The 22,239-nt window shown below is 35.7% G+C and overlaps 1 protein-coding gene across 12 annotated transcripts in view; it reads left to right on the top strand.

The window, feature by feature from the left end:
- The window catches only part of LOC118762594 (zonadhesin-like), a 110,201-nt gene that overhangs the window by 67,423 nt on the left and 20,539 nt on the right, over positions 1 to 22,239 (top strand). For 11 of the 12 annotated variants that reach the window (XM_036501397.1, XM_036501387.1, XM_036501394.1 and 8 more), the window contains 7 exons: positions 1,163 to 1,729; positions 2,205 to 2,315; positions 3,485 to 3,508; positions 15,835 to 16,082; positions 18,685 to 18,992; positions 20,266 to 20,540; positions 20,892 to 21,091. In XM_036501397.1, coding sequence (XP_036357290.1) covers positions 1,163 to 1,729; positions 2,205 to 2,315; positions 3,485 to 3,508; positions 15,835 to 16,082; positions 18,685 to 18,992; positions 20,266 to 20,540; positions 20,892 to 21,091 — 1,733 coding nt within the window. The remainder of the gene's footprint in view (positions 1 to 1,162; positions 1,730 to 2,204; positions 2,316 to 3,484; positions 3,509 to 15,834; positions 16,083 to 18,684; positions 18,993 to 20,265; positions 20,541 to 20,891; positions 21,092 to 22,239) is intronic. The other variant, XM_036501386.1, reaches the window with a different exon arrangement.

Raw genomic sequence — 22,239 nt, 5'->3', positions numbered from 1 at the left:
AAACATATTGCTCATGTGAACTACATATATACTACGAAAAATATAATCCCAAAACATTTTAATCTGTAAACGTAGTCAATATACATTTCAATGTAGATAATAGCAAACACATTTAACTGTCATCATAACGTCACACTATTATCTTATAACTTATAATTTTCTTGTTTGGGCAGACGTTTCCTTTCGGGGTCTCTGTGTGACTCTTGGTGTCAACCCCTTCAAATACAAAGCAAAAGCCAAACATATAGTTCTAGTGTAGTACTATTAGTAGTAGCAGTATTAGTAGTAGTAGTAGTAGAGTAGTAGTAGTAGTAGTAGTAGTAGTAGTAGTAGTAGTAGTAGTAGTAGTAGTAGTAGTTGGAAGGTAATGCGCTTTATATCTTGATATGAGAGCACCATGTCGCGCAATTATGGTTGTGATGAATGTGCCTGGTGTACCCTGATCAGACGGGTAGTTATGATGGGTATGCTGAGCTTCGTATATTTTACCCAAGTATCACTTTGATGGCATGCACTGCTCTCTCACTTAATAATAATAATAACAATAATAATAATAATTATTATTATTATTATTATTATTATTATTATTATTAATATTATTAATAATAATAATAATAATAATAATAATATAATAATAATAATTAATAATAATAATATTATTATTATTATTATTATTATCATTATTATTATTAAGATTATTATTATTATTATTATTATTATTATTATTATTATTATTATTATTATTATTATTATTATTATTTTATATTTCACTTTTGCTTTGAAATTGTACAAGTTTGCTCCAAGTCTCACCCAGAAACTTCAGGAGTCAAGTAAGACGTTCATGTTGGTGCTATGCCTAAGGTGCCATATATTTAGTTTTGTACAGTGTCGTTCTAGTGAATGTTTAAGAGGCCATAAATAAATTATGTGTTTCTTATAAAATTTGACTCTACAGGTCACGAACCTTCACAACAAACTGCGTAATCATATTAATTACAAAGATAATCATTGCCATAAGGTTTTCTTGGAAAGATCAACTGCTACAACATATAATAGAATATAAGCATCATTACAAGTAATTTCATTTCAAAATCTTAAAATACTAACCTTTTCAATATCCTTCGAATCATTCAGACATCTGATATTAATCTTTCTTTCGTAGGTTGTGAAAAGGCAGTTGCTGATGTCATGCTCGTGTTGGATGACTCTGGTAGTGTGGGATCTAAGAACTTTGCGAAGGTGAAAACATTTGCACAAAATATAGTGAAGTCCTTTAACATTGGTAGAAACAAAATTCGCGTGGGAGCCATTACATTCAGCCACAAGGTCAAACTGCAGTTTAGGTTGAATAGGTATTATAACAAGAAGAATGTGCTCAAGGCAATCAACAGAATAAAATACAAACATGGAAGTACGAATACACATAAAGCTCTTGATTACTTGAGGAGACTTTCATTCAGACGAATTGCAGGAGATAGAAAACTAGTCCCGAATATTGCTATCGTTCTAACTGATGGCAAATCCAACAACCTCAGTAAAACTAAAAGCGCAGCTTTGAAATTACGAAAAACAGGCGCCATTGTGTTTGCTATTGGTGTTGGCAAAGGAATTAAACGGTCTGAATTGAACGTTATTGGTAGTTCACCACGCCGAAATCATGTGTTTTCAGTAAAAGGCTTTAACGTTCTAAATTCCATTGTGAAGCGATTGACTAAAAGAACTTGTAATGGTATGTATAAAATTTTGTATCTATATATTGTAGAATTTCTCCCATTCAGAATAGAATTCATAACTATTGATGATGCTGAAAAGTTTGTAAATTGCGGGGCCATATTAGTGTAAGAATAGCTTTAGTTTCAGAAGCACGTTGTAAAGAATAACTAAATGTGTAATATTGGATACAATTATAATATAATAAATTTTTCAATGGTGAAATAATGCGTAATTATGTTGAAAATGGAATAAAATGTTCTTTGATGCCTTGTTAGGTATTTGCAATGATTTCATATTTTTAAATTGATATAATATATTCAAAGATACAATAGATTTAGATTTTAGGGAAATTTGCTTGGTTGTAAATAAAAATTTTCACTTAAATATATCTCAGGACTCCCCGCTACCTTGGTGGAAACTTGCCACACAAACTTTTCATTTATTGTAGCAATTTTTAAACGGTGGCTAAGTATTTATAATTTAATTTCTAGTTCATCCATGTGACGCAAAACCATGCAAGAATGGTGGAGTGTGCAGGAGACGTGGCCAAACATACAAATGCTCATGTAGACGTGGATTTGTCGGTAGACAATGTACAATTGGTAAGAAATATTTAACAATTGAACTTTTAAGTAAATATGTCAGTCATTGATATTTAAAACAACAGTCGCACATAAAAATTGTTGTAGAGTAACATGTCTCCTGAGGCCAGTTTCACGCTGAGAGCATATGACTAACGATATGAATGTGGTCGGTTATTTACAAACCTTATGATAACTAGAAAACGTTCTAATATATATGCTAACTCATAGAAATTACATTGTGGAGATACTAGCATATATAAAGCCTGTGGTCATTACCTCCACCCATAAATACATAATTTCATTCATACGATACGTAATTACATATATCTGCGAACATAAGGTCTATGTATTTTAAGTAATAAAATGTATATAAATATTTCTAAAACATTTTAAACAAAAATTACGTAACTGAAACGCACAACACACAACATAAATCATTAATGAAATATTAAGGAAACATATTCAAGTATTGATTAAGGCGTAGGAGTGGCTGTGTGGTAAGGAGCATGCTTACGAACCATATGGTTCTGGGTTCAGTCTCACTGCGTGTCACCTTGGGCAAGTGTATTCTATTATAACCTCGGGCCGACCAAATCATTGTGAGTGGATTTGGTAGACGAAAACTGAAAGGAGCCCGTCGTATATGTATATATATATATATATATAATATATATTTATACACATATATATATGTATATGTATGTGTGTATGTTTGTGTGTCTGTGTTTGTACACACACACCCCCTAACATCACTTGACAACCGATGCTGTCATGTTTACGTCCCCGTAACTTAGCGGTTCGGCAAAAGAGAGTTCCGGGATCGATTTGCTCGACTAAAGGCGGTGCTCCAGCATGGCCGCAGTCAAATGACTAAAACAAATACAAGAGTAAAAGAGTCATTATTACAAGGTAGGATGGCGGCGAGCTGGTACAAAAGTTAGCAGGCAGCGCGAAACGCTTAGCGGTATTTCGTCAGTCTTTACGTTCTGTGTTCAAATTTCGGGGTCGATAAATTAAGTACCAGTTGTCGATCAAATCGACTGGCACTCTCCTGCAAAATTGCAGGCCATGCTCCTAAAGTAGAATGGATTGTGCAGTTAATATTCATAATCACAAATAAACGAATAGGATTATATATATGTAATACGAAATATTTATGACATGGAACTAAATTATCTTATTTTTCTTTTCATTTCAAGCCCCAGCGCCACGTAAGTATCTGCCGATTTCTTATTTCACTATATGTGAATGAGTGTTTCTATTCATATTTTGATAGATCTCTCAATTATCATTTCACCCGACTAGACATTATGGTAGTTAAACTGGAATTCATTCTAATCTTTCTAATCTTCCTTCTATAGATAGCACACTACTACTACTACTACTACTACTACTACTACTACTACTACTACTACTACTACTACTACTACTACTATTACCAGTACTATTACTACTACTACTACTACTATTTCTACTACTACTACTACTACTACTACTACTATCACTACTACTATTACCAGTACTACTACTACTACTACTACTACTACTATTTCTACTACTACTACTACTACTACTACTACTACCACTATTATAGCTGCTGCTGCTACTACTACTATCACTACTACTGTTACTACTGCTACTACTATTATTATTATTACTACTACTACTACTGCTACTACTTCTACTACTACTACTACAACTATTACTACTACTGCATCTGCTGCTGCTACCACCACCACAACAACAACAAATAATAATAATGATAATAATTATTATTATTATTATTATTATTATTGTTATTATTATTATTATTATAGAAAAACTAGTAAAGAGTAGCAACATTACACTAGATAAAGGCAATGAAATAAGAGAATTAGACCACAGCCACACATATAAATATTTAGGAATCGATGAACTAGATACGATACAACACACAGAAAATAAAGAAAGAATACTATAAACGAGTTAGATCAATACGGAAAACAGAGCTTATTGCTAAAAACAAGATAATAGGTATCAACACTCTAGCCGTCCCAGTTATAAGTTACAAAATATAACCAAAATAGACAAGTAAACAAGAAAAATAATGACAGGATCTAGGATGCACCACCCGAAATCTGACATAGAAAGGCTATATATATAAAACATATAGAAGGTGGTACAGGTCTTATACAGCTGAAAAACTATTATAAAATAACTACCATTTGACTGCAAAAACACCTACTTCAGAAGCAAGGAAAACTGAAACAAATAGCCACAAAACACGAGCAAAACAGAAAACTGTTTTCAGTATTTAAGGAAGCTGTCAAATACAAACAAGAAGTCATACTACCGAGCAGATATGAAGAAGAAGAAACAACAACAAAAGCTATAAAACAAATGAAATCCACACTAAAACTAGAACAGCCAGGGACCTTGATAAACCGATGGCAAGAGAATCCCCTTCATGGCAAATACTGGGCTAAACTAAACGCAAAAGAATAGAAAAAGAAAATTCCCAGCAATGCTTGAGAAGCTCAGGACTCAAAGCAGTGACTGGAGAATTTTTAATTGCAGCACAAGTTCAAAGCCTCCCCACCAGAAATGTAAAGAAACATAACAAGTAACTTCAGAATATGTGAAGATGGACAAGAAAGAATAAATCATATTATCTCTGGCTGTCCAGTCCTGGCTAAGAAGTAATACATTCACAGACACAGCAGATTTGGGACCTACATACACTGGAAGCTATGCCAACATTATCGAATATCAACAGAAAAATGATGGTATAGGCACACGCCAGAAAAGGTCAAAGGAAACGAGAAAGCAACCGTACTATGGGTTATGCCAATACACACAAATAGAGAAATTTAGGCCAATAGGCCAGATATAGTTGTCAGAAATCATAAAGAAAAAATGCTTTCTAATTGAAGAAATGGAGAATCTTTCAAAGTACAAAGACCAGGAAATAGAGGTAACTCAAATGTGGAATCTAACAAAAGAAACAATTCCTATCATATAAAAATACATAACAAAAACACCAGAACTTACAAATATATATAACATACAGAAAACTGCACTACTAGGCACTGTACGCAAAACACGTTCAATAGAGTAACCATAAGAGCATCACAGCAAACCACAGCACATACCTAAGGCACACAGATCTGCGCTCGGTAGTGAAGTGAAAGCACGTTATAAATTTAAAACTACTGAATAATAATAATAATGATAATAATAATAATGATGATAAAAATAATAATAATAATAATATAATAATAATAATAATAATAATAATAATAATAATAATAATAATAATAATAATAATAATAATAATAATAATAATAATAATAATAATAATAATAATAATAATAATAATAATAATAACAAGCAGCCCAAGATAAACCCCGACCTACAAAAAGCTACCAGACCAACATACTAAAGAACGGCAGTAGCCCATCATGCCGTGTAATGTAAACAACAAAATGAAACCATCGATCATGTCTCCGTGTGAAGTTTTCTTGTGCCTACAGAGTATCTCGACAGCTACGATTGAATAGCACAGTATATTCACTGGGTAATTTGCAAAGATTTGGACCAGCGCCGTGATAAAAAAAACTGGTAGGAACACAAACCAAAGCTAATACTTGAAAATGACCACATCTCACTCCTTGCAACTTCACGTACAAACTGACAGAAAGATATATGCAAATAGGTCTGATATTATATTGAAGGATTACAAACAAAATACCTGCCTACTCATCGATATGACTGCCCCAATTGGCATAAATGCGTTTGGCATTCCGATAACTGAGCAAATATTAAGATCTTGAAATAGAAATTGGTAATATGTGGAACCTCATGACTAAAACAATACCTGCCGTCAGAGGTGCCCTGGCAATAATAGCAAAAGAGGCTGATTGCTACCTAGCACTGATACCAGGAAATCTAAACACGAAAGAAACGCAAAAAATAGTGGTCATGGGAACTAGTCATATCCTACAAAAAATGATCCCCAAAATATTTTAATCGCAAAACAGTGTCTCAAATAATTTTAAATGAACATAACAGCAAACATCTTTTCCTGTCATCTTAACGACAGACTATCGTCTTATGATCAAAATACTTTTAAAACAGACTTCTAATTGACGTGTTTTGACAAACATTCTCTAGAACAACACTCTGTGCAAAACCAAATATATGGTACACTAGTCATAACGTCAGCTTGAACTTCTGGTTTGTTTATCCTTTATTTTTTTTTTTTGAGGATTTTTAAGGAATACAGGAATATCGAAGGTCTGTCTTTTTATCTCTCTTTCTTCTGAAACGGAGTGACAGTAAGTATTCTCTTAGTTGGAAGGTAAGAAGAATATTTATTATTAGTGTTCTCTCAACCAGAAGATTAAAAAAAGACATAAAAAATGAAAACAAAAAACAAAAAACAAAAACAAAAACATTATTTATTATTATTGATAATCGACGATCTTATGGTTCTAAGATCGCCTAATAATACATAGATATAATCGCGATTATAGATATAAAAGATATAAAAAAATATACGCGCTATTTTATCTTTAACGCGTTTGTTTATAGATTCGTCAGGGATACAGCCTGTCCTCTTCTCTCTATCCTTTCTTTCTGCCATACTCTCTCTCTATCTCTTTCTTACAATTCTCTACCTTATCTGTCTCTCCATCCACCAGACCCTCTATTTCCGCTCTCTCTCTCTCTCCCCCCTCCTCTCTCTCTATCTCTGCCATCGTTTCTCTTCCTGCATCCCTCTCTCAGATCAACTTTCTCACATCTCATTCCCCTCTCAGTTCCACTACTTCACTCATTCTCTCTTGTATCTATATCCCGCCCTCTCTCTTTTTCTCTCCCTCTCTGTTACTCTCCCTCCCTCTCTCTGCCTCTCTTCTCTCCGCTCCTTCAAGGTCAAACCCCTTTCCCTCTTCCCCTTCTGTACCCTTATTTCTTTCTCTACACCACCCTCCCTGTCCCTTTACTACACTCTCTTGCACCTCTCCCTCTCCATTTTATCTCTCCACCTTTTTTCTCCCTGCTCCCCCTAAGGTCTATCCCCTAGTCTCTCTTTTCCTCCCTGTCTCTTTACTTTCTCTCTACTACACCTCTATCCCGCTCACTCTCCCCTGCTGACCTGCCATTCTTTCTCTCTTCTCTCAGGACAATCCCCTCGTCTCTCTCTTTATCCCCCTCTGGCTTTTCTCCTTTCTCCTCTCCCTCTCAGGTCAACCATCTTATCTTTCCTTCTCTCTCTGTTCCGATATTTCACTCTCCCTGTATCTCGGGCGAAAATGTCAAAATGTCAAGAAACTGGTCTGCGAGGGAGTTGCAATTGTTCATCCGCGCCTGGAAGATTGCCGAGGGCGACTCGCCGAACAATATCATTGCAGCGGCGCTGAAGAGCAATGATTTTTCAAGGACCACCGCCCAGATAGAGCGAAAGAAACGAGAATGTCTCCGTTCATACGCTCTAATCAGGCAACACATAGACACTCTGGACATCATCCTAGGAGGTGACGGCACCAGGGAAGGCCAAAAGGATGAAGAAAACATCCAGGACCCAACAGAAGACAAAACCGAGAAACCTAGAACAAAGGGAAACAATGACACATATCCAGCTCCCATCACAACTGAAGAGCAAAGAGGTACAATGACCTGCAAAAGTTTAAGGCAAACGCTGGCATAGGTAAGATGTACAAACTGCCGGTTTGCTCAACCGAGATAAACACTAAAACTACAGGGACCTTAAGGAGAAATACTTCTCTGAGGAAGAGCACCAATCGTCTCCAAAGAAAAAATGTGCAAAAGTAGTGCTTTCTTTATATGCTATATGCAATGCAGAAGCTGAGCATGAGTCTCTTTTGTACTTGACACAAAAGATTGTGCAGAAACAGACCTGGTTATATCAAGCGCAAACGAGGAACGATGCCCAGCACTGCGCAAGACCACCACAATCAACAAACACAGGATGACCTCCTCTAACGCCTGCACAGTCGTCACGCCAATATTTTTACTAAATATCGGGAGCCTGTTGCATCATCACAACAAAAGCAAAATTTTTTTCCTGAGAGTCTTTGCTGCATGCTATCAAGCCTTATGCATAGCACTCGTGGAAACTCATCTAAGCTCTGATAAAGAGGATGCAGAAGTACACGTGCCAAAATATGCTTGTTTGTAATGAGTCATTCCCGAGAGTATGAGGCCTTCGGGCCATTTGACATTGGGGAAGTTGAAATCACCCATAAGAAATACGCTCATGTGGTGTTCCAGTTTCATGAGGATTTCTTTAATTCTTATGAGGCAATCTTCAAACTTGCCTATGTGGTTTGGATCACCTGGTAGGCGATATGTATTGCATATGACTATATTGTGTTGTGTTATGTACAGCTGTTTGAAAAATATATCCGTATTGTAATATGAAATACTTCTAATCACATAATAGTGATCAACATATTTTTTATATAGTAAATACTACCTGGCGGTGGCTAGGTTAGGCTAGTCATCTCATAGAGATAGAGGTTGAAATTAAGATGTTAATCTGTGGCGGCTGAGAATCCTAGTTTAACCATGGGGTCTGTATTGACAGCGAGACTATTGTTAAGCATATGATCAAACAAAGCATTGATGATATATATATACTTTGATACTTTGATAGGTTTCGGCCATTATTGGCCCAGGCCATGTCTAACTTTATAGCACCACCTGGTGAAGTCTTTCAAGTCAGAATTTGGGCACTATGGCCCACTCAAGTAGAGAGTTATTGTTTACAGAGACATATCCGGGTGTAGGGGGTTTATCCGGGATTTCTTGAAGGAATCTGTCCAAAGACTTCTTGAACCCTATAGGGTCAGTTTCTGTTTTAATGTGTTTTGGTGTAATGTTAAAGAGAGCGGGGCCAATTGAGGTGAAATAATTGTGCCGTATTGTTGTTATGAGATGAGAGTGCGATTTTTGTTTTGGGCGGATGGCACGGGGCCCAAGCCTTGGATGTACCTTAAAGGTGATACCAACATCATTTGGGCAATGCTGATGGAATATTTTCCACATCATGCAGATGGTGTAGCGCTCACGACGACGTTGGAGAGAATAAAGTTTTAGCTTTTCTAGTCGACCCCAATAGTCGAGGCCTGTCATGCCATCTATCTTTTTTGTGATTGCCCTTTGAGGTGCTTCAACTTTTATGGTACTTTGTATTGTGTGGGGAGACCACAGTGGACAACAGTATTCAAGGTGGGGTCGGGCAAAAGTGGAGAAGAGAAGGATAATGGTGTGGATATCTCTCGACTGGAAAGTTCTGAGAATCCAGGAACACATTCTGCGGGCCATGTCAACTTTGGTGTTTATATGAGTGGCCCAGCTTATGTTGTTGTTCACAATTACTCCCAAGTCTCTGATGTTGTTGGACGCCGCGAGAGTTTCACCTGAAGGAAGGGAGTATGGGAGTTTCAGGGCATCCTCTTTTCCAAAGTGGATTAACTCAAATTTATCCTCGTTCAGCAGCATATTGTTTTTTTCTGCCCATTGGATAACAGCCAGTAGATCTGACTGAAGGCATGTCCGGTCACTCGCCTCATTTATGACCTTCTGTAGCTTGGAATCATCTGCAAAGATTTTTATGTTGCTGTGCTTGATGATGTCATTGATGTCATTAATGTAGATGATGAAAAGAAGTGGGCCCAGCACAGTGCCTTGCGGAACGCCACTACTGACTTTGGCTGGGCTTGATTTTACCCCTTCAACTACAACATGTTGAGATATGTCTGTCAGGAAACACTTGATCCACTTCAGTAACTTTCCAGAGACACCAATGTCGGATAGTTTTTTCAATAGGATCTTGTGATCGACCCTGTCGAAGGCCTTACTGAAATCAAGGTAGATGACATCGGTGTTGGAGCCCTCTCCCAAAGCTCTCAAAATGTCATCAAAGTGATGCAGGAGCTGCGTTAGGCAGTCCCTTCCATTACGGAACCCATGTTGGTTAGAGATCAGCCGTCTTTTGCTTTCCAGAAATTGGGTTATTCGAGATCTCACCACCCTCTCAAATACCTTGATGATATGAGAGGTGAGTGAGATCGGACGGTAGTTCACTGCAAGGGACTTGTTTCCCTTTTTGAAAACTGGGACAACAGACTGGGACAGAAGGTTTTTTTGGAATATAGCCAGCATCCAGTGAGTTTCTCCACAGATTAGCAAGGGGAGATGCAAGTTGGTGTCGACACACCTTCCGGACACAAGCAGGGAACCTATCGGGGCCTACTGCTGAATTGTGTTTTATTTCGTTTATCGCCGCTAAGACATCAGAGGCACTAAACGTTATGTCCGATATAGTGTGTTGGGGGTTGACATCACTGATACAGCCCAGATCGGCCATATCAGGATTGCTGAAAACAGAGCAGTATTGTTTCTGCAGTATCTCGGCCATGGATTTGGCATTATCTTGGAGAGTGCCCGTTTCATCAATTAGAGGGTCAACAATGGAGACAGTGACCCTGCGTTTCTTCGCAAATGAAAATAACACTTTGGGGTTGAGTTTGATTTTTTCAATGGCCCACTTCTCCTCAGCTGATCTTTGGTTATTGATGAGGGTCTTCATGCATTGTTGGAGGTTATATTTTTTGGATTCAAGCAGTGCGATAGCCGTCGAATGTGTGTGTTGCTGTTGGCAGTACTTTAGTTTGTTAATTTTTTTGTTTGTTCTTTTTATTTTTCTGATAATGGTTTTTCTGTTTTGGGGGATTCTGCACTTTTTGTTCACAGGTCTTGGTGGGGAGTGTTTTGCACATATGTCTGTGACGGTGTCTACAAAGATCTGCCAAGATGTTTTATGGTTGGTGGAGATGTGTGTATGTGTAAAGGACCAGTCAACATGTGATAGCTCGTTCCTGATTGCATCCCAGTTGGCATTATGGAGATCCATGTTGTCAAATGGGTGGGCTGGAGGGAGGTCACTAGGATTAGCTTTCGGCTGGTGGAATTCATGTTACAGAGAACCATGTCATGGTCTGAAAGAAGGGTTTTTTCCACTGTAACGTTATGTATAGTGTTAGTGTGGTTACTAAACACTAGGTCCAAAATGTTCTTCTGATGTCTTGTTGGTGCAAGGACAAGTTGGACAAGAAAAACTCATTCGTAAAGTCGAAAAGTGACTCTGCTGCTTCTTTGTCAGCGGTTGAGGCGGGAGTGCTTGGTTTCAAACAGTTTGTAGTCCAGTCAACACAGGGTAGATTGAAGTCTCCCATCATGAGTAGGTTGCTAGAATGGCACTGTTGAATAAAGCACTTAATGCTGTTGAGGCATTCTTTAAAGCACAGTATGGGTGTTTGGGGCAGCCTATAGAGCCCAATTACTGTCAGGTCATTGGCTTTGTTGTGCACGGTGACTGATTCACAGTAGCCGTTGGAGAATATACTATTTCCATCTGCCGTAAACGAATCATGCAGGAAAATGGCAGTTCCACCCTTCCTTCTGCCGATACGATCCGCGCGGATGGTTGTGAAATTCTTCACTCTCACTTCGGCTTCCAAGTGGGAGTTGTCAAGGTGGGTCTCAGTGAGAATGAAGAAAGGGATGTGGTGTGGATGGTTACCAACCCAGTCTTCAATGAATTGGACCTTCCATTTTTGTGCATTGATGGAAGGGCTGACACCTTGTGCATTGAGTAGAAATGTGGAGGTTAGTGTAGTGGCTGGTTTTGACTGTTGCAGGGGGCTTGGATTTTTTGTGTGTGTTAGTAGCAGCAATGTGGGGAATTGGTGCACTGGGGTAATAGCATAGGATGGTGTTGAGTGATGGCTAGAATATTTTTGTGTATCTCTTTTGCCATGTTCAACATGGCTAAAAAAGAATTTTCCTGCTTAGGTAGCAGGTTTTGGCTGGAGGTGTGGTTGCACTGTTGGATAGGGTTGTAGTTTCCACTTTTGTTGTTGTTGTTTTTGTGTCTTCCTGAAAAGACTGGACCAGCATTACTGCAGCATGGTGTGTTTTTATTTTTATTTTTATTCAGGTTTGTGTGTTGGCTTGAAGCCCCGTTTCTGTTTGTGCGTCGGGTCCCTGGAAGATGAGTGAAGGGACAGTCACTCAGCAGACATATTCTCTCACGTTGGGAATACCGGCAGATTTTGGGACTCCGAGTTGTGTGTGTTTTGAATTTCGATTTACTATTTGGTGGTGTTGATGTTATTGTGGGATGTGTGCTTTGGCCTTGGCCGGTAGTGCGTCTAGTGCCAGGTAGATGCGTGAATATGCAGTCACTATTTGTGCAGAGTCTCTGGCGCAGTGAATAGCGGCATATTTTGGGGTTTCTTGTTTGTGCCGTGGGGGGCGCATTCTGCTTCATATGTTCCTTTAAGTTTTTGTTACTGCAGTAGTATTGAGGTGGTGATGTGGGGGAAGAGAGCAGTGGTTTCTTATATGGTTTTTTGTTGGTATTTTTGGTGATAGAAGACGATGGTGGCAGCAGTGGTGATGATGATGATGATAATTGTGGTGGTTGCCGTGAGAGCGGTGAAAAGATACTGGCATTTAGTGAATCATCTAGTATGCTAGAGTTGAGGAGTGGCTGTTGTTGTTCTTGTTGCTGTGGCTGTTGTTGTTGTTGTTGTGCTTGACCGATGTTAGGGTCAGCTATTGTGCTGGGAACTAGGAGTGGCTCATTCTGTTGTTGTTGTTGTTGTGGCTGTTGATTTTCTAACTGTTGCTGTTCTTGAACAGTGAAAATATAAAGAAGTTTTTCAAAATGGCTTTTTGTCAGGTTGAAAGAAGCTTCGATATGCTTCAGTTTGCTACGAATCTGTTTGACGGATCGTGTGTTGATTATTTGTGATGTTTTTTCGGCAATCTCATTCAAACATAAAACATTTAAATTTTCTGTTTGGGAAAGAGAGAACCAAGTGTTTATTAAAACATCAATTTCATTATCAGACCAATTTCGTCTGTTGCAGGCCTGCAAGTTAGTCATGTTTGTTTTTCTTTTGATTTTTGATATATATATATTCTTTCTTGGGAGTTAAAGAAGTGTATATATATATAAATGTTCTCTCTTAAGGGTGTGAGTTTTTGATTATTTGGTTGTTTGAAGATATTAAAAGAAAAACAAGTGTATATAACAATTTGTAGCTAAATAAAAACGTACTTACGGGTTTGTAGGCAAACACGTGGTTACAAATATATATATATTTAAGGTCAGTTAAGTCTTGAAGTTGTGTAGCTTGCTACTGACTTGGGAGAGAGAAACAAAAAGACGTCCGTCCAGTTCAACAGAGGCACTACACACATATATAATATACTGAAATATATATATATTATATATATATATATATATATAATATATATATATAATATAATAATAAGAGTAAATAATTTCTATAATGGTTTTTACAAAAGACCACAGTTATTTACTATATATATATATACATATATATATATATATATATATATATATATATATATATATATATATATATATATATATATACTGAAATATATATATATAAATATGTATGTATATAATATATATATATATATATATAATATAATATATATATATATATATATAATATATATATATATACTGAAATATATATATATAAATATGTATGTATGTGTATATATATATAATATATATATATATATATAAGTAAATATTTTTTTGAATACGCAAATGGAGACTAACACATGACCATATATACACACACACTTTACTCCACACAAGGACACATATAGAAACACGGTCCACGCATATAGAGATGCACATTTATACATACAAACATGGTACATAGTTGCAAAATACACACACACAGACATACACACACAAGGAGGCGGAGGTGCATACATATACAAACACGCTCACACACACATACATGGACAATACACAAACATGGACATGCAAGCACATGAATATGCAGAATACATACATACAGATGCACACACATATATACATATATACATATGCATACACACACATGTATACACATACATACATGCATACATACATACACACATACGTACATGCATGCATAGGCACACACACACACACACACACACACACACTGACCCACACACATGCGCACAAAGAAACAAAAAGGAACGCAGTGTAAATAATGGACAGAGTCAGACTATTGAAAAGGTTGCAAGACGCAACGAAAATTTTAGGAAAATAAAAATAATAAGTGGAAATTTTACCGGTGAGTGTGTTAAATTATCATTATTATTATTATTATTGAGTGAGAGAGCAGTTCATGCCATCAAAGTGACACTGGGGTAAAATATACGAAGCCCAATATACCCATCATGACTACCCGTCTGATAAGGGTACACCAGGCACATGCATCACAACCATATGTGCGCGACATGGTGATTGCATATCAATATAAACAGCACATGACCTTGCAGGTTGAGTAGCCCATCCCGCTCAAAAGGTCCCTGAATAAGGGTTGTTTGAGGATGTTGAAAGAACCACCCATGTTTCCAGAGGTGAATTATTCAAACCCCAAAGAATCCCTCTCCACACATGGCTATGATGCTCCCCCACTACTTCTGCTTGTGATCAGAGATGCTCATATCGTCAGCCACTAAGGGACATGCTCAACTGGTTAAGGTCAAACAACTGACAAGCAAATCTGTGGTATTGAGCAGAATATTTGCTGTAGCCCATCTTTTATACCAAGACATAACAATGTACATGATAACACTTCCAGTCAGTTAAGATCAGAAGCCATATGAGAGCCACTGCCTGGTACTGCGTCAGGGCATTTATTATTATTATTATTATTATTATTATTATATTATTATTATTATTATTATTATTATTATTATTATTATTATTATTATTATCATTATATGTTTATCAACTATATGACTGTAACTTTATTTACATATTAATTCCTCGGGAGATCTGTGACTAAAACGTTGCAAGATAAATTAATGCATCTCACCATCTCTAAACAGAATTTTAGAGATGGCTTGAATAATATAGACACTAACCGTTTACTTAACTCGATAGATCTTAGCGGCTATTTAACTCTTTAGTACAACACGAGAACTATCTTTTAGTTTTTAGAGCTATGATAAATATTTTTACTACTAGATGTTAGTAATTTCTCTTGAACTTTCCTGTCTCCTATTTTTGAAGAAGAGCTTTGCTCAAAACGTAAAACACCTTTTCCTTCCTTGTGCGGCTTATTAACATTTTGTATGCACCACGTTCTCACGTTGTTGTTTTTTCTTCTATGTACTCTTCAAAAAGGTTTGAACAATCCTTAAGTTCAATATAAATATTTCTATTATAATTCAACATGTAAACAAACATTCATATATATTATTAATATATATTTATGTCTATAACTATCTGTTTGTGTGTGTCTTTTGTGCGTGCGTGCGTGCGTGTGTGTGTGTGTGTGCGTGTATGTGTGAGTGAGTGTGTGTGCGCGCGCGTGTGTTTGTGTGTGTGTGTGTGTGTGTGTGTGTGTGTGTGTGTAAATACATACAATAATATATTTCGATTATATTTGTAACATATGTCAAATTGTCTTTGCAGTTACTTCATTATGTCAGTGTCGAGCAGTAGGTGATCCTCATTATAGGACATTTGATGGTCAGATGATTCATTTCATGGGATCGTGTAAATATACACTTGCATCAACAATAAATGGAACCCGATTATCCAATTTCAATGTCGAAGTGAAAAACGAACATCGTGGCTACAAGAGGGTTTCCTACACTCGCTTGGTTGATATCAAAATAAATGGTGTTACACTTCGTCTGTATCCAAAACACAGAATTGCGGTAAGTTGTAGCCACACACTCATTTGTCGATGAGTAAATAAATTAGTAAGAAAACCAGTGATACACGAGTGTCTTCTGGTTGAGCATTATTTAACTGGAGCATTATCTGAGCATTGCATCATTATATATTTCATCTTATTTTTCATCTCGACTTTTAGGCTGTGTCTGTGCTCTTCACATACATTCAATTATAACACTATACATAATAAACTTGTGTTTAACGTTAGTTCGTCTACCAGTTTGGCAATGACGTAGCTGATGCAAGATTAACGCACGGATCGTTTGGTAAAATAAGAACACGTTAAAAGCATATCATTAGACCTACTCTCTTGACCCTACGCATTTTTCCCTGTGATAAGACATCAAAATTGTTATAAGAATATAGGAAATTGCCCAAATGACCGAAGAGGCCTCCGGATCTGACAGTGCCTTCTAACTCAGGGTGTGACTTAGAGCATAAAACTTCATGCCAACTGCTTTTTCTTCAGCATGTTTTCTGGCTCAACGTGATAATAAAGAGATACCTGAATGAGTTGCCCTCATTGGACTGCTGGTAACGAGAGTAATACTGTGAACATGAAGGTTGATTATTTCATTCATGTTTCATTTAAATGAAATGTGAACATGCTACTAGCCAATCGTACACACACGCACACATGTCTGTGTGGAAAATACATATATGCTGACAGGAGGAATTAGTTGAACATGTGCTGTTCACTGATGATGTCCACAGAATATGTAAAACTAGACGTCTAGACTGGGGACTTAAGAGCCAGCATGGGGCGGTTAACTCCCCTGCCAGCATGTGTGTATGCATCTTCGCTCTTCCTACACCTTTAAGAGTATTCTAACTCTTATTTCTAGCAATGTCAGTGCGTCCACACCCTTTGTCGCACTTAGTGACGACTGAATTTTTCCTTTATGGTATCACACTGCAACAATCTGTTTATGTAAATTTTTTGTATACACAGCATTCCTTTAAATCATCCATAAATTTTTATGGAAAATACATATATGTTGACAAGCGGAATTAGCCAAGTATGTGCCGTTCGAGTAGTCCTCACTGACGATGCTAACAGTGTAGGTGAAACTAGACGTCTAGTTTGGGGATTTTCAAGTCGGCATGCACTCTTCATACAGCATTAAGAGTATCCTAACTCTTATTTCTAGCAATTCAAGTGCGTCGGAACCCCTAATTACAATTAGTGACGATTGAATTTTTCCATTATGGTATCTCATTGTACTTAGCAGTTTATAGTAATTGTGTGTGTGGTGTGTGTGTGTGTGTGTGTGTGTGTGTGTGTGTGTGCGTGTGTGTGTGTGTGTGCAATTGTGCACAATATTGCATAGCTGTCATTCACCCTTTCACCAGCATACAATTAACTGACTTAAATCATTAGAATGTTTATAATGCTGTGTCTTAATTTTCGTTCGGTACGGTGCGAACTATGAACATTTCGGTTATAACTTTGACGCTTAGCCAATCTTTCCATGTGCATTTCTTACATGAAAATAATTGTTTGCAACATAGAGTATATAAATAACAATGGAAAGCGAGAGAATATTTGATAAGGTTTCAAACAGGGCGAATTTAAATTAAAACATAACATCCATTTTCGGATGAATTTATAAATTATAAAAAATGGTTCAATTCTAAGCTCTTAGCTTTGCATAAGAACAAACGAGATTTTTTTTTAAATAATAAGCTGCCTTTGAAACAGATGCGCCTGTCCATATTTACAACGTTACTAATCCATACAAATAATGACAGGGAATCATTTAATTGTTTGAACTATTGCATTTATATTTCAAGTGGAAATGATTGATACTTTTAAAATACGAAAACAATAACTTGTTAGTAAATTTGTAATGAATAAAACACTGAAAACAAATTATGTAGAACACTGAAAACTCAATAAAGTGATAGCATGTTGTCAATTTAATGTGACAGTCCCATAAAAGGGGAGAATGCTACTGTTATTTAGCCCTAGAAAACACCGTTTCCTGTTGGACTTGACACATTTCCTAGAGCTAAATAACAGTAGCATTCTTCCCTTTTATGGAACTGTCGCATTAAGTTGACAACATGCTATCGCTTTATCGTGCTGCTACTGCATAAATCTCTCCTAGAGATCTAGAAATAAATTATTTCTATATACTGTAAACTCAGTTTGCAACCGTTACTATTTTGTTTATAAAGAGCCTCAACTTCTCGAAAAGAGAACAATGGAAAAGAGAAAATATAATATTGCTATTATTCAAGCCGAAGGCACAAACAAATTAAGTGAAAAATTTCTCATAGAATATTGAATAAATGATTATATCTACTGCACTTATCAAATGAAAAGCTCAAATATATTCAGAAAAATACTCAATCGAACCAGACTCGACAGCACTATGCACTCAGGCGAGTATATGTGTATGATGACAAAACAAAAGAAAGTGAAACGAACGCTGTGGTCAAATCGCGCACTTTCAAATCTGCCATATTTTGTACCATTATACTCTTGATTTATTTCACGTGCATGTTAAGATTAAAAAATGCTTAGAAGAGACAAATGTAATTAGCACATAATATATTCTTCATTCTTTTTAATTCTAGGTCAACAATGAATTATTAGAAATGCCATTGATTAAGTACATGGGATTCACGGTTGTCAATACTGGTGGATGGGTTATAGCAACCACAACATTCGGGCTTCTAGTGAAGTTTGATGGTAATCATCGTGTCATTGTCCAAGTACCAAGTTATTATAAAGGGCAATTGACAGGTATCTGTGGTGATTGCAATGGTAGAAAAGATGACTGGCGTACAAAGACCGGAGTTGACGTAACAAGGAAAAGAAGCAAATATTCTCTTATTGGTAAAAGCTATGCAGTTATCGACGACAGCGATAAACCTAGCAAAAAGTTAGTATCAATTTTATTCCGTTTGAATTCCGAACAAATTTGAATCTTTTCAAAATTTATCTATACCATCTGTCTCTATATTTAAATTCTATCTATCTCTCTATCTATCTAACCATCACTCTCACTCTCTCACTCCATATATATGTGTGTGTGTGTGTGTGTGTGTGTGTGTGTGTGTGTGTGTGTGTGTGTGTGTGCGCGCGTGTGTATATATATATATATATTTGTATATGCATATATATATATGTATATTTATATATATAAATATATATATATATATATAGGTGTATATATATATACAAATATATATATATATATATATTTGTATATGTATATATATTTTTTTATATGTGTGTATTTATGCATATATATAAATTTGTATATGTGTATATATATGTATATATATGCATATATATATATATATATATGTATATATATGTATACATATACATCATATGTATATATATATACATATGTATATCTATATATATATATGTATATATATATGTGAATACATATATGTGTATATATATATATGTATATATATATGTATATATATATATATATATACACACATACATACATACATACATACATACATACATACATACATAATACATACATACATACATACTTACATAGATGCATAGTTTGTCCTTCCCAGAGCACAGTGAGTTCAGTCACCATTATGGGTTTTTTTGTGCTTTTGAGTACAAGAACCATATCCGGTTGTTACAATATTAACTCCACCTCCTCCTCGCTTCTGAAAAGATAAGTCTTCCTCACAAGTCGATCCACTTGCAACTCCCAGTCACATACTTGATGCAATATAAGTGAAAATAGGTCCTCCACAGCTGTTTTTGCTTTAATTTGTTATTGGATAGTTTATTATTGGCTGCGTTTGCTTTAAGTGGCTTATCACTTTTCTTTAGGAAATTGATACCCTTGAGTGTTGATGCTCACTGTTTGTTTGCTTTAGATCCATCCAATAAGCAAGTTCTGTAAGGGCCTTGCAGTAATTTCACTTGTTTTGACCTTCTCTCAGTGTATGTATGTATGTACGTATATATGTATGCATGTATGGCTAACTCAAAATGGCTAACTCAAAATGTGCCTTCTGACATTAATGAACAGGGAAATAAGAAAAAAACATTAGCACTGTAGTATATTTTAAACATTTATAACATTTTAGATTTGTCAGAAACCATTTATGTTTCCAGCAGTTGACGCCAGTAATTTCCTGAAAATTTGTTTTCTTTATCTTTATTTTCAGGTGCGAAGTTACAGATCCCAGTACTACTTGTTCTAAATCAGTAACCAAAGTTTGTGACTATATGAAAAATTTCAACGGTGTTTTTAAAAGATGTATAATAAAATTAGGTATTAAAGTCGTACAACAATATATTCAGTCATGCAAGATTGATGCTTGTGCTTATAAAACTGTATCTAAGACACTCAAAGAAGTTACCTGCCGAGCTTACGAAGGTCTCGTTCGTCAATGTGAAGATGCTGGTGTCTTGGTTAACTGGAGAGGAGTTCTTGGATGCCGTAAGTAAATATTTGGAAATAATTAATTTTCTTCCTTCTAAATTATCTTTCCTTTTCAACCATTCGTTTGTTCATTATTATTCGAAATATTTCACTAACAGTATGATTTATGTTATTTCCTCCAAACATTATAATAATTCACATTATTTTACTTTTCTTCATTTTCCAAAGTATTATAGCATTGTAAACAAATGAAATTTCAGAAAATTATCAACTTCATCATCACTATGACAAATAGCATCATAGTCATTTTCTCATATCTAACTGTTGCCTTATCCTCCACCCTCTCTTCCTTTTTCCTCGCACTCTCCTCATTTTTATCATCATTATCCTCTATCATTTTAAATTTAGGTTTGGATTGTTCGAGAGGCAAAAACATGATGTACAAAGTTAAAATAGCCGCCAACCAACCAACTTGTTTCAACAGAAATCCACCAGCCATTTCTTATTATAGTGATGGATGTGTATGCAAGCCTAACTATATTCTTAGCGGCAATGAATGCGTACCTAAATCAAAATGTGGTTGCATGTATAAAGGAATGTATATAAAGGTTAGTTTACAGTTTTCTGTGGAAAAGTTAAATAAGCTCAAATATACAGGTTTGGCCAAAACTCACCAGACAGTAAATCAAAACCATTTAATTCTAAGATTAAAATAAAAAATTATTTTACATGAGACTTCGCTTATAAATAGACAAATGTTGAAAGAAAAGCGGGGATTTTAACTCACAGCATTAATTATTAAACATTCATAATTGGAATGAATAAATAAAATATAAAATTGAATATTAAGTATTTGTAGGATTTTGAGTTACTCTCGGATAGCTTTTTGCCAACCCTGTATATATTTATATTCTAATTTCGCATACATCACGCACACACGCATGCACACGCACGTAGTTCGTATAATTGTATGCGATCAGTGTGAGTGCATATGCACACACGCACACACACGCACACACATATATGTGTATATATAAATATAGATAGATAGATAGATAGATAGATAGATAGATAGATAGATAGATAGATAGATAGATAGATAGATAGATAGATAGATAGATAGATAGATAGATAGATAGATAGATAGATAGATAGATAGATAGATAGATGAGAGACTGATATTTTCCGTATAGGATACACTCTATAGTGCTCAAAGGATTTAAACTTGAGCACGTAGAGGAGTAAATGTAAGTATAAGCAAGTTAGGCAAGTCGGTATACAAAAAATATTAAATTAAATACATTTCAATACAAACAATGTACATATGTTTACATATAAAACGGTCATGCAAACGATATCAGGAATCCAGTGGGCTGAATAAGAGTTTTGCGAGTCCAACAGCTGTTTGTGAAAGCTTGGTAGTCCAAAATAATGATTGTAAATTGATTCCATCATCGGATAATACCAGCCTCCGTCTTCAAAGAAGAAGTTTTACTTTCGAGGTGTTGGCAGAGAGGAGATTAAATCTTTAATCTCCTTTCTGTTAACACCCCAAATATAAAATTCTTCCCTGAATACAGAGGCTGGTATTATCCAATGATGGAATCAATTTATAAATGTATTTAATATTTTTTATATCGACTTGTATAATCTGCTTATACTTACATTTACTCCCAATATATATATACATGCATATATATATATATATATATATATATATATATATATATATATATAATATATATATATATAAATA

The sequence above is a fragment of the Octopus sinensis genome, linkage group LG3 (genome assembly GCF_006345805.1).
Source record: "Octopus sinensis linkage group LG3, ASM634580v1, whole genome shotgun sequence".
Classification (NCBI taxonomy): domain Eukaryota; kingdom Metazoa; phylum Mollusca; class Cephalopoda; order Octopoda; family Octopodidae; genus Octopus; species Octopus sinensis.
Note: the sequence above shows the minus strand (reverse complement) of the source record. Positions and strands in the feature narration are given on the sequence as shown.